General features: G+C 38.2%; 2 protein-coding genes across 3 annotated transcripts; both read right to left on the reverse strand.

The window, feature by feature from the left end:
• Positions 1-537: 537 nt before the first annotated feature.
• On the reverse strand, positions 538-7274 carry LOC132788953 (CD63 antigen). The gene is made up of 3 exons (XM_060796649.1): positions 6123-7274; positions 1321-1509; positions 538-1263 (listed from the first exon to the last, which is right to left on the reverse strand). The coding sequence occupies exons 1-3, from the start codon at positions 6195-6197 to the stop codon at positions 799-801; spliced, it is 729 nt and encodes a 242-aa protein (XP_060652632.1). The 5' UTR covers positions 6198-7274; the 3' UTR covers positions 538-798.
• A 587-nt stretch (positions 7275-7861) lies between these two features.
• Positions 7862-12801, reverse strand: LOC132788952 (extracellular superoxide dismutase [Cu-Zn]). Of its 2 annotated transcripts, none has more exons than XM_060796648.1 (5): positions 12667-12800; positions 10055-10123; positions 9533-9989; positions 9443-9464; positions 7862-8172 (listed from the first exon to the last, which is right to left on the reverse strand). In XM_060796648.1, the coding sequence occupies exons 2-5, from the start codon at positions 10115-10117 to the stop codon at positions 8064-8066; spliced, it is 651 nt and encodes a 216-aa protein (XP_060652631.1). In that variant the 5' UTR covers positions 10118-10123; positions 12667-12800; the 3' UTR covers positions 7862-8063. The 2 variants fall into 2 exon arrangements, with proteins under 2 accessions (XP_060652631.1, XP_060652630.1); XM_060796647.1 differs by lacking the exon at positions 7862-8172 and adding an exon at positions 8209-8559 and having other exon boundaries at positions 12667-12801.
• Between the last annotated feature and the right edge of the window lie 77 nt (positions 12802-12878).

Here is a 12878-nt window from a genome sequence, read left to right on the forward strand (position 1 = left end):
ATTAAAAGATGACAGCTGAAATACCCGGTTGTAACATTAGTAGGGAACTGATTATTGAATAACCTTGTAGGTATGTAATTTTTAGTATATTTCTGGACTAGAAAGATCTTTCGATGTACACAAATTAAAAAGGGACAGTAACTATTTATTTAATGGAGGTAAGAGAATAAACAATTAAATAAAGTCGGCATCACTTTAAGAGCTTATTAATAATTATACCTTAATGAGTGTCGAGCGTAAACTTTGGGCAAAGCTATTTGGAAGTAAAAACTATAATCCTTGAGGGATATGAACAATTTAAAATTCTATTGGGAACACCTTAACACCTTCCAAGTTATTCCACTCTATGATTGGAGGGTTCAAATATATTCAATCTAGGGAATTCTCATTTTGTGGAGGAGAAAGGAATTGTTAACCCTCTAAGAGCCAAGAGTGTCTTGAGGCACTCATAATATAATTTGTATTATCTAAAAATAGAGAGTCAAAAAAATGATATGCGTCAGTTGGTAATAAACATATTGATATTTGATTATTGCCAACTAACAACTGTAATTCAAATGACTTAATACAAATTACTATAAGTAATAAGTGCCTCTAGGCACTCTTTGGTTTTTGAATTAGCAACACCTTAAGATCTTCGAAATTATTCTATGCTTTGAGTGAGGGTACAAAAATCGTCTGAAGACATTTAAAAATAAGCATGAGAAATCCTCGTTTATATTCAATGAATGTGCGAATTGGGCGGGAATCAACTTGTCATTCTAAGTACGAAACATTAGCTAATTAATGAGATGCTAATTAGTTTGCTTGTCTTCTGATGGCGCTTGCCAGGTAGCAAGCAAGGACAATGCCCAGAATCTGTATGAATGCGATGCCGATGCCGACCCCAATCAGAATGACGGCATTCTTATCGATGCGCTCCTTCAGCTTGCCCACACAGCCTTCCTGAAAGAACTTGTCCTTGCCCAGTGCTGGTGAATCGAAGCAATTTCCAGCGGCGGTATCCACAAACTCAGGCTGGCAACAGCTCGCCGGCAGCGTCTTGTTCAGGCTGATAGCTTTCCAATCGGCGGGAGTGTCGACGCCACAGCACATGAGTTTGCGCTGCACATTGTCCCAGGCAACGTTGTCCTCGTGGTTGGAGCGCTTTATTGATTCCATAAGTGAGTTCTTTAGCATGCCCTCGAGGTCACTTTTGAAGACGCAAGCCGCAATGCCCACGGCCAGCTCAATGATGAAGATCATGGCCAACAGCACAGCATACTGAGAAGAAATGGTGCTAAAGAATGGTAGCTTAAATGATATGAAGGGATTACTTACGGTCAACAGCAGAGTGGGAGACTCCTTGATGGCGCCAAAGCAGCCCAGCGATGCGATGAGAAAGATGATCAGCCCCGTGACTATCAGGACAATTGGCGGTGCCAGAACGCGACCCTCCACAAAGTGATTAAATTCATTGACATCGGCCAAAACAATTGCGCCAGCCACGAGAATGCCAAGACCCGAAAGCTGCAATACAATTGAAGCATAATTAAACAGAACACAGCCATCGATTGTTGCCTTTAAACAGACACAATTACCCGAACATGGCCCCTACTAACTAATCCATAACGCAATTTGTTTAATGACCCTTCCAATCAAACCAACGCAAGTCGTATACGAGTGCTTGTGTTTGTGTTTGTGTTTGCATTACGAACTCTAATTGCCTGATAAAGCATCGGCCACTGCGTCAACCTTAGCCACGGACGTTGGCCAAGTCAATGACATTTCCAATTCGTCATGAAAGTTGTTGGCCAAAGCGGGCGACAAATTTATCATGATTGTGTGGAAAAATGTGTTGCCTACTTTCGTGCGCGCAAAATAAAAGTTGAGTGTTCACAGCCCACGAATCAACTATAGGCTTTATTCAAATACACTGCTCGTAATCAAAAATCTTGTTTGGTGTCCCATATTACATTAAAGCAAAAGTCATTCCTTTTTACTTGTAGATATGCACTGCAGCTACTGATCAATGCTTGTGACATGATTGTAAGCAAAATGCTGGCTAATTCTATGCTAAGAATATATAATATATTTTATGGAGACATTCGTACGCATTCCAATTAAAAAAAAAAAGAGAAAAATAGAAACAGGTTTTTTTACTGAAGAATCGCACTTTCATTGGTGCTAAGATTGATTTTGGGTAATTTACCAATTGTAAAATAATTGCAAAATTTGAGAGATTTGCACAGGACACGAAACGGAAATGTTTTGTGAGGTAAACCAAGTCAAACAAAATTTAAGCGAATCGAATGTAAATACGTTAATGCAACTAATTCGAATGATGACTAGAATTACTTAAAATTTAATTTCATTTCAATTTCAAGGTTTCTTTCCATTAACATATTTATAGTAAATTATTTGTAAATTTGTATTTATTCACACATTTCGTGCAAGGGATTAAATGGAAAGGATATTGGGAATGAAAATATTATAAAACAATATATCTTTCCAAAACTAAATTACGTATGTCTGATCGAAGACAAGACAAAACAAGTAAGAAAGCTACAGTCGAGTGTACTCGACTGTGAGATACCCGCTACCCATTTTGAATAAAAGAAATATATTTTGCGGTATTTTCTCAAAATATACCAAATATACTGCAAAAATACTAAAAATATACCGAATGGTATATTTGGTATATCGACATAGTACCGTATTCAAAATATACCATAGACAGCACAATATACCAGATTGTCAGCCAAAGCAACTAAGACCCCTAGTAAGTAGGCGTTTTTGCCCATACAAAAGTATTTCTTTAATAACTTCGACAATTTGTATCTGATCGCAACCAAAATTTCAGAAATCATAAATACTATAGTTATTATTGTATATACCAAAATTCGGAACTCTAGCTTTAAAATTACGCTTGTTATTCGATTTTTGATTTGCGGGGGCGGAAGTGGGCGTGGCAAAATTTGAAACAAACTTGATCTGCGTGCAAACATAACAAATGCTGTCGAAAAAAATTATAGCTCTATCTCTTATAGTCTCTGAGATCCAGTGTTTCATACGGACAGACGGACAGACGGACAGACGGACAGACACACAGACGGACAGACGGACATGGCTATATCGTCTCGGCTGTTGACGCTGATCAAGAATATATATACTTTATAGGGTCGGAGATGCCTCCTTCTACCTGTTACATACATTTCCTGCCGGCACAAAGTTATAATACCCTTCTACCCTATGGGTAGCGGGTATAAAGACTCCGAGTCAAACTAGACATGATGTCCTGCGATGTTTTTTTTTAATTTTTTAATGTGTATTTACACGAATATGGATTGATATAATGGTCTGATATATCTCTGCATACAAAAAAAAAAAAAAAAATAAATTCCATTTTTATACCCGCTACCCATAGGGTAGAAGGGTATTATAACTTTGTGCCGGCAGGAAATGTATGTAACAGGTAGAAGGAGGCATCTCCGACCCTATAAAGTATATATATTCTTGATCAGCGTCAACAGCCGAGACGATCTAGCCATGTCCGTCTGTCCGTCTGTGTGTCTGTCCGTCTGTCCGTCTGTCCGTATGAAACACTGGATCTCAGAGACTATAAGAGATAGAGCTATAATTTTTTTTCGACAGCATTTGTTATGTTTGCACGCAGATCAAGTTTGTTTAAAATTTTTGCCACGCCCACTTCCGCCCCCGCAAATGTGACATCAAGTGTACTCGACTGTGAGATACCCGCTACCCATTTTGAATAAAAGAAATATATTTTGCGGTATTTTCTCAAAATATACCAAGTATACTGCAAAAATACTAAAATAATATACCGAATGGTATAATTGGTATATCGACATAGTACCGTAATCCAAATATACCATAGACGGCACAATATACCAGATTGGCAGCCAAAGCAACTAAGACCTCTAGTAAGTAGGCGTTTTTGCCCATACAAAAGTATTTCTTTAATAACTTCGACAATTTTTATCTGATCGCAACCAAATTTTCAGAAATCATAAATACTATAGTTATTATTATATATACCAAAATTCGGAACTATAGCTTTAAAATTACGCTTGTTATTCGATTTTTTTTAATTTGCGGGGGCGGAAGTGGGCGTGGCAAAAATTTGAAACAAACTTGATCTGCGTGCAAACATAACAAATGCTGTCGAAAAAAAATTATAGCTCTATCTCTTATAGTCTCTGAGATCCAGTGTTTCATACGGACAGACGGACAGACGGACAGACACACAGACGGACAGACGGACATGGCTATATCGTCTCGGCTGTTGACGCTGATCAAGAATATATATACTTTATAAGGTCGGAGATGCCTCCTTCTACCTGTTACATACATTTCCTGCCGGCACAAAGTTATAATACCCTTCTACCCTATGGGTAGCGGGTATAAAAAATCGAATAACAAGCGTAATTTTAAAGCTAGAGTTGCGAATTTTGGTATATACAATATTTACCATAGTAGTTATGATTCCTGAAAATTTGGTTGCGATCAGATAAAAATTGTCGAAGTTATTAAAGAAATACTTTTGTTTGGGCAAAAACGCCTACTTACTAGGGGTCTTAGTTGCTTTGGCTGACAATCTGGTATATTGTGCCGTCTATGGTATATTTTGAATGCGGTACTATGTCGATAAACCAAATATACCATTTGGTATTTTTTTTTAGTATTTTCGCAGTATATTTGGTATATTTTGAGAAAATACCGCAAAATATGTTTCTTTTATTCAAAATGGGTAGCGGGTATCTCACAGTCGAGTACATTCGACTGTAGCTTTCTTACTTGTTTGTTTTAGTCTTGGTTGAATTTTGCTGAAAAATTTCTAAATATAGTATATATCTAAGTATACATATATTTATTTTTTTATACTCATTTATTTAATTTTTATTTATTTTGGGTAGTAAAATTGCAATAAAACACTTCATTTTATTATATTTTATATGGTTTCTTGCTTGGGGATTGAAATAAAGTGCTGCCTACTTTCGTGCGCATTTAGTTATTGTAAACTACGCCTAATTCTTAACCCTATGTAAGCCAACTTGACTATTTCCTATAGCTGAGTGATTCTTGTATTTTTGCTTAGAAATTTGAGAATCTGTCATTTACAACTTTAATTAAATTTATATGAGAATTGTTATAAAATGTTAACAAATTTAAAAATACAAGTTACATCATGACTCCTTCTTAAGGACCTTGCTCCTATATAACGCGTAATCAAAAGGTGACGAGCTAAGTTGTAATCGCTGAAAGTAGTTTAAATTTTAGTGAAACTAGTTCCTTAATGGATTCGCATGTGAAATTGCTTTTATTGCTGACATTGGCTATTACATTATTGGTCAATGCGAAGGGCAAAATTAATGCGATAATCCTTTTTAAACGACCTGATTACACGTAGTTATATTGCGATTCACAGCCAGAGTCATTCTTATTATTATTGACGTTGTTGTCGTTGTTGCCGTGCACTGCATTCTGTTGGTCAATGCAAAGGACGAGGCTTTGTGGCATTGAAAAATTACATTGCATACTTTTGAGCGCACACATAAAATGCAGACAGACCAGAAGCCACTGAATACAATTTGTGGTAATTTGATTTAATCACTCTTTAAAGAGCACCTAATTGCATGTTGTTAAATTGCTTTACAAGACACTTAATTCACAAGCACGCAAATTATTTTCTATGGCTAGAGACTGTTAATAGCGTAAAAATAGCCAAGGGAACAATTCAGTATTTAATATGAATTACATTTGGTGAATAAACTTAAAAGCTAAATAGATAAGTTTTCAATAATAATATGCTAATAATTATAATTTGTATTATTTATTAATTTTGTGGCGTATTCAAAATGACAAACGATAACTCAAAATTAGTTCTGCCTCTGCCAATAAGAATAATTAAAATAATCCTGTTATTGTAATCTTAATTTTTGAATTCTTTTTAATATATTTCACATAAGGATTGCTGTAAATTCGGATGACAAAGTATAACTTTAAAGTTCCACGTTATTGCCTCAGTGGGAATAGTTAATATAATCTTGTTAATTATGTATTATTTGTTCAATTCTTTCTTAATATATTAACAGATTATTTATTTCCAACTGATTACTCACCGCAAATAGCACATTAAAGGCAAATAACACGTATTTAATTAAACTCGGTCCACAGGAACGCATTTTGATTTTCATTTACTTAGTTGCTTGATTAGATTAAAAATAAACTTGCAGCGGTCGACTTCAAAAAGTCAGAGAGGGAGCCGAAGTATTCCAAATTTAGAAGTGCTCTAAGATGGCAAACTTATGATAAGTATGCTATGATATTTCTGATTTTATTCGTTTGCGCGCGCGTCTTTTCGAATTGACGTTGGGATTGTAACTGACCGGTAGCTGGCTTCGGTGCTGGCCAAGATAATGATGGTGTTGGCAACCAAGTCTGGTTAGTGTTGTGGCCACTGGCTGTTTGGTAACCAGCGGGACTAACGTCAGACCCCAAGCCACCGTTGGTCATTTACAACGGGTAACTGGTAACTGGCTAAAGTAAAAGTGAGTGAAAGTCTTTCCGAGGAAAGCGAAGCCCGCTCGACGCCCGTTCATCGAGCTTATTTGGGCCATGCGATTAGGGGCTGGTCGATGAAATCGTGGGGAACCTACCTGTTATTGTGGCCCAGGCTTTTATGCTTTGTAACCCATTTCGTTGATTTACACGTCGTGCAGCTCCACTGCGTGCTTGGAGCGGACGAAGATGAGGAGGGGCTGCTCCCTCCAACAAAAAGAGAAACAGAAACAGCAAGGCAACAACTTTGACCAGCAGCACCTGAGCAAAGTTCCCAGACATTACCTTAGGCTTTCTGGGTCGTCTGCGGCTTCCGTTCAGCGGTGGTAAATGTGGGTAACAAGTCATTGCACTCATTAGCCGGACTCTTTTTCTTTTTCGTAGTCAGGCCTCAACAATAGTCAGGTGTGCGAGTGGCAGAGTCTTCGAGTACAAACAATATTAACCCAAGTGTTTACCTTTAAAGTTCAGCTACTTGACACCGCGACTTGCACCCGAGGGTTGCATATAAATTAAGGATGAGGTAGTCTTTTGATGAGATGATCTCAGAAAGACATCATTGAAACAATTATATTAGTTCAACAATGAGTGTAACACTTCTGTTCCTTTTTATACTCTCTGAATTCATCTGAAAAGCCTTATACATAATTTGGAACAGCCAAGAATACATTGCTTTATTTTCCTGGAAGCAATTTTAGCATTTTCCAAAAATTACCATAATAAATGGGTCATTTGTTATACGTATAATATACGATATGTAACTGAGTTTTATTACTAAACGATCGACCCCCGGAGTGCGGCAGCCATCGCTGGGTTCACGTCATAACACTAAATAAATTGCGTGCCTTCGAGTGAATAACGGCGAAAGTTATAAATGCTATTCATGAAATAAATGCCAGACTGTGCGAATAATTAAAGAACTCGGTAAATGTGCGCTTGAAATTGAAAGTTGGCACCTAGAGGCATGCAAAAAACTTTACTCCACATTGCCAAACTCTGTCATCATCCTGATTCGGAACGGGGTGTGTGCGTGGGTGGACGGGTTGAAGGGGGGTGGATGGGTTGATTTTAATGTTGCGTGTCGCGCGTTCTGTTTGTATTTCTTCGAGACATCCGTAGAAATGTCCAACTGTGCATGCCAATTTAGTTGGGTCATTCTAGGACCTACATAAGACCCTTCTCTGGGTGCTTATCAGGTCGCGGAAATCTCGACGACTGTTGCTGCGGAATTTGGAAAGTTTTCTTTTTTATTTTTCGAGGCGTAACCAGAATTGCCAAAATGAAGTGGATCGATTATACATAATATATATATGTGTAGTAGGTACATAACAATTTCGATTTTATTCTCAATGAAAAACTCAGGCAATTTACAAGCAGTTTAGTAGATATGAAATGTACAGAGGAGGGAGATGTAAGTATTAGGATTAGGAAAAGTACGATATGGAATGGAATACGAGTATATCATATGTTTAATAATACTTCTTCACATGCAGTTCCCCCTCTCAAATACCGCGCGAAAGGAGCAGACCCACCACGATCGTAACAATTGCCATGGATTGACGCAGTGCTCCAGCACCGCCATCACGGCAGGGCCATTCCTCCAGATCAGAGCTGCAAGTAGAGTTGGGGAGTTAGCAAGAGAGCAGCAGGGACAACGCAGAGCAGGAGACGCAGAACACAGAGAACACACAGAGAGAGAGAGCGAAGCATACTTAAACACTTAACATTTAGAAATAATACGGATATGCATATGGATAAGGATGATGACGGAGCAGTGGATATATAACATGATCGTGCGGCTGATCGTGGGGCACATAGAATGTGGGTTGATTTGCGGTGCGTCGACGACTTGAGTGCAATGCTGATGTTTGTTGTTGTTGCTGTTGTGCTACTTGTTGTTGTTGTGGATCTGGATTTTCTGGATGGTCTTGTAGTTGTTCTGGATGTTGTGGAGGTGTCGTTGTTGTGGTTGTGGGCTGTTCGTATGAGGGAAATGCACTGCAAGAACAAAAGCAGGTCCAGCAGAAAGTGGCGAGAAGTGAGAGAGCAAGTGGATGTTGTGGTTTGGATGTTAGCTTAGCAGTTGCAATGCAAATGGTTGATGTGGATTGTAAGTTAGCAAGCCAGCCGAATGAAACGTGCTTGAGTTAAGGGGGATGATGTGGATTGTGGATGCTATGCTAGCAGCAGTTGCAATGCAAATGGTTGATGTGGATTGTAAGTTAGCCAGCCAGCCGAATGAGACGTGCGTGAGTTCAGGTAGATTGTGGATTGTGGAGTGAACTATGCTAGGCTGGTCACAAGTTAAACAAACACAATTATTGGAATTGGAATGCTATTCATGGGCCATTGGCCGAGCCAGGCTGTTAATGACGTTAGAGGCAATACAAAAATCATATTGTCATTTGTACCTACCCTTCAAGCAGGAACTTATCAATAGTGGTTTACTTAGGCCTACAATAATATTAATGACTGTCTAAAAAAACAATTACACACACCTACACCTACACCTATACACTTACACACATCTAAGTTGTGAGACGAGTGTGTGACAAGTAAGCAGGGTAAGGGAAATAAGTATGTTACACACACAGATACACTTAAATACAAATTGTGTGTGAATGTGTAAGACATGTTGTGAATGTGAGGCAAAAGGAAATACGTAGTACGAGTAAGTATGCTGATGCGTGCTTAGAACAGTTTCGGGTACATTTACAGTTAGCAATATACAGACATAGGGAGAGAGAGAGAGAGAGCGCGCGTGAGCGTGAGCTTAGAGAACAGTTATTTATTAGCTGACACAAATGAGAGAAGTTACTTAGCATGTATAAAAAAAGAGAGATTGCAATTGTTTTCAGTTGTTTGCTTTTGGACTTCTTACTTAATTCCAATAACGCCACACGCTGCAAAGAAAATATTCGTGTGAGTATTTCCAGCTGTAATTGTTCCACTCCCATTTCGTTTCACTTACCAATACGACCGCCCGCATTTCCTGTCTTCTTCGAGTCGGTGTGGTTGCCCTGGCCCAGATCATCCTCGAGTTCATGGAGAACCACACTACGTCCGATAATTGTGCGCTTGCCATTCAGACTGATCACGGCATCGGAGTAGGTGATGTCAATGATGCCAGTGGAGTTGACCTCAATGTTGCCCAGATCACCGACATGGCGAACCTCGTGATGGGGTGCACCATGATCGACCTTGTCGGGATTATAGTGACCGCCCAGGCTGGTGCAGCCGTTGGACAAATCTCCCTTCTCGTGAATGTGGAAACCATGCTTGCCCTCCTTCACGTTCTCCAGCTGGATGCGCACGTGCACGCTCTGTCCACAGTCATTCTGAATGAAGGTTACATTGCCCTTCACCTGGGTGTTATCCGCCTGCACGGGTCCAGTCAATGTGGCAATTGCCTCCATAGGCGTACTCCGCTGTAGTTACAAAGCGCACTAATTAATACTAACTCCAAGAAGTCTATCAATTTAAGGGAACTTACCGTTTGAGCGGCAGCACTAAGCGTGGCACAAAGGGCCAAAGTTATGGTCAGAAGGCGCAACATGTTGAGCTGCAAGAAGAACGGGTTAACGGTTAAGATTAGCATGTGCATTGTGATATTTCGAATAGAATACTTGTTGATCCCAATGTGCAAAACATTCACAAAATATATTCATACAATGCGAGCCAGTTACGTCAGAAGCTTCGTTTGACACCTCCAGCTTAAGCTGTGTCCCATTCCCCACCAACGTCGCAAGTATCTACCTTTAGTTGCCCCAGTGATCGAGACCTTTTATCCAATTTAGAAACAAGCGCACTTTCATTTGTCGCACACACGAGTTGACTGGGTTAGCCTGCTAATGAACTATACTCAGGTCAGAGATGATCTATTGTAATACTTAAAGGGGCTATTACTTTTAAGGAATAACATAGTTAACTAAAATACTTTTGGGGAGCTCAGAGAACACATGAAAATTTATTCAAATTTGAAAAAACTATGAAAATTTTAAATTTTCTAGATATATATAATATAATATAGGAGTTTATTTAAAAATTCAACTTATTAAATAAAGTTGTAATTACTCATGTATTATTATTCATATTATTATTATCATAAATTCGTTGCTTGATACGTTATTTAATTCTACACATATCTAAAAATTGAATAGCTTGCAAAAAAATTTTTTTGTTTATTTTTTTTTTGTAGTGTGTGCGGAATTGAAGCGCCTAACCTCAATTTATGAAACGATTTGTGGGTCATGCACATTGCTTTTGCATATATGTACATATTATACAAATTTGATGTATTTATATATATACTTGTCCCTCTTCACTTATATATAGTATTCTTTGTAAAAGCAAATGAAAACAGCCTTTTTTTACAGGGTTAAGTGCGAATGGCCTACAAGTCACTCGCAGTCAGTTGCCGTTGCCGGTTACGTGAAGGCCAATCAACAATCTCTTTTTTTTTTTGTAGTGTACGCACTTTTTCAATGAATTTATATTTATGAGTGAGCATAATAAATACGAGTATTTGGAGCTATGAGTAGTTTATGACATGGTCGGGAGATAAAACGTTTCTATGTTTCTATGTGTTCTTAATACCCAACATGACATAATTTGTGTTCATTTCGATAAGCATCTTCAGGCATACGGGGACATTTGTCTGACTAACTTTTCATCTTTCAGTCCTTCGATAAGAAATATAAAAATTTTCCATTTTAAGATTTAGTACATGAATCATCAATTTATTTTAATATATGACGGGAATAAGACCCCCCGTTAGTGAACCGTTATATTAATTAGTTGATTTGAATACCCGTGAAAAAGCAGGTCCAGACTAATCAGCCGCTTTATTGCTTGCCTTCTGTATCATAAAATTGGCAATATTGAAAGTAGAACAGTTAACATTAAAGTTCAATTGCCTGGGCATGCTGCCAAAAACCGTATCTGTATCTCAAAGTGAGAATGCGATACTATTCGTTAACAGTCGGCACGTAAATCAATGGTCTTATGGATTAGATAAGGCAGGTAAGACGCTCAATTATTGTACTCTAACTATATTTCTCAGCCCCTAATGACTGAGTACAACTCACTCAAAGCAGTCAACCCCTCATTAAATATGTATCAAAAGGTCTATCCGCTCTGACAACGTTGATTGATGGGAAAATGATTAACTGCATGCCAAATTCGTAGTTCAGCACATTGAGTTACTACTGTAATTCTAATCATATGGCTTGCGCTGACTTGCTAGCTGCCTAATCAGTGAAGACTCGACTATTTGACGTCTTAAAATTGTGGTATTAATAGTCAAAACAGAATTTTGAAATATCTCATAATTGTTCAAGTCATTGCCTGTTGCAATATCAAGTTCAAGATTATTCTCATTCATGACGAGTAACAAAACAAGTGTTTATACTTAAATATTGTAGATGACCCTGGAGTTCATATGCTAATTGAGTCAGGAAACGGGTACTCACAAACATTATCTGATATTTAGTATAATATGTAGGTAATACAATAGATATGCTTTGTGGTCATTATATTCCAGAAATTAGCACACAATAATAAAATGATGATTTTGCGATAATTGCTGAAAATGGCAAAAGTGAAGTCTGTTGCAGGGACGGACAGATAAGCGGGGAACTATGGAATCTGTGATACATATCAAACTGTAAACACTTGTAGTTGATATTTTTCGAATTTTTGTACACAAGGCAGGGGAGCGATGCAGAGGCCAAAGCAATAGCCGCTTGCACTACTGACTGCCTACTGCTTGATACATTTTGGTTCTTTTTTGGGATCCATATATGGATTGGAATAACTGGTTAGAGTGACCCACGCGAGGACAAGACGATGTGCGTCAAGAAGGAAGGTTTTTTGTGCGGTTGAAAACAGGTTTATTTTAATTGTTTCAATCAAACAAAAACAAAACAACACCCAAATTCTTAACCAGTTTTTCTTGTGTTATTATTTTTTTAAGACAAGATGGAGTAAATTCTTTTGCGCATTATTCACAAAATTTCTCAGCATTTACATGTGTAGGATGTACTCGCATTTCATTGAAATTTATTCAGTGTCGAGTTTCGACAATTGTTTATGATGTGCACTTACCTAGTTAGCAACTGTTTGTCTTGTTGTTTTTGTATTTCGTATTTATTAATTAATTGCACACGAGTACTCAACGTTTCAATTCCGATGCACCGTACCGTTTGCTTGGAGACCTGCGACGAAACTGATTTCAGCTTTGCCATTGCGACCGCAAATCGACTAAGTACCTGAGCCTCTGCCAGCGTCGACGTCGGCGTCGTGGGTGGCAAGGCACG

Source organism: Drosophila nasuta, chromosome 3 (genome assembly GCF_023558535.2).
Source record: "Drosophila nasuta strain 15112-1781.00 chromosome 3, ASM2355853v1, whole genome shotgun sequence".
Taxonomy (NCBI): Eukaryota; Metazoa; Arthropoda; class Insecta; order Diptera; family Drosophilidae; genus Drosophila; species Drosophila nasuta.

Excerpts from the sequence above, each read along its gene's own strand:
- LOC132788953 (XM_060796649.1), bottom strand. The coding sequence starts at position 6,197 with ATGAAAATCAAAATGCGTTCCTGTGGACCGAGTTTAATTAAATACGTG. Across the intron at positions 1,510-6,122 it reads CCTTTAATGTGCTATTTGCG|CTTTCGGGTCTTGGCATTCT; the intron begins GTGAGTAATCAG and ends ATTGTATTGCAG. Across the intron at positions 1,264-1,320 it reads CTCCCACTCTGCTGTTGACC|TATGCTGTGCTGTTGGCCAT; the intron begins GTAAGTAATCCC and ends ATTTCTTCTCAG.
- LOC132788952 (XM_060796647.1), bottom strand. The coding sequence starts at position 10,117 with ATGTTGCGCCTTCTGACCATAACTTTGGCCCTTTGTGCCACGCTTAGT. Across the intron at positions 9,990-10,054 it reads TTAGTGCTGCCGCTCAAACG|CGGAGTACGCCTATGGAGGC; the intron begins GTAAGTTCCCTT and ends TTGTAACTACAG. Across the intron at positions 9,465-9,532 it reads AAATGCGGGCGGTCGTATTG|CGTGTGGCGTTATTGGAATT; the intron begins GTAAGTGAAACG and ends TTTTCTTTGCAG.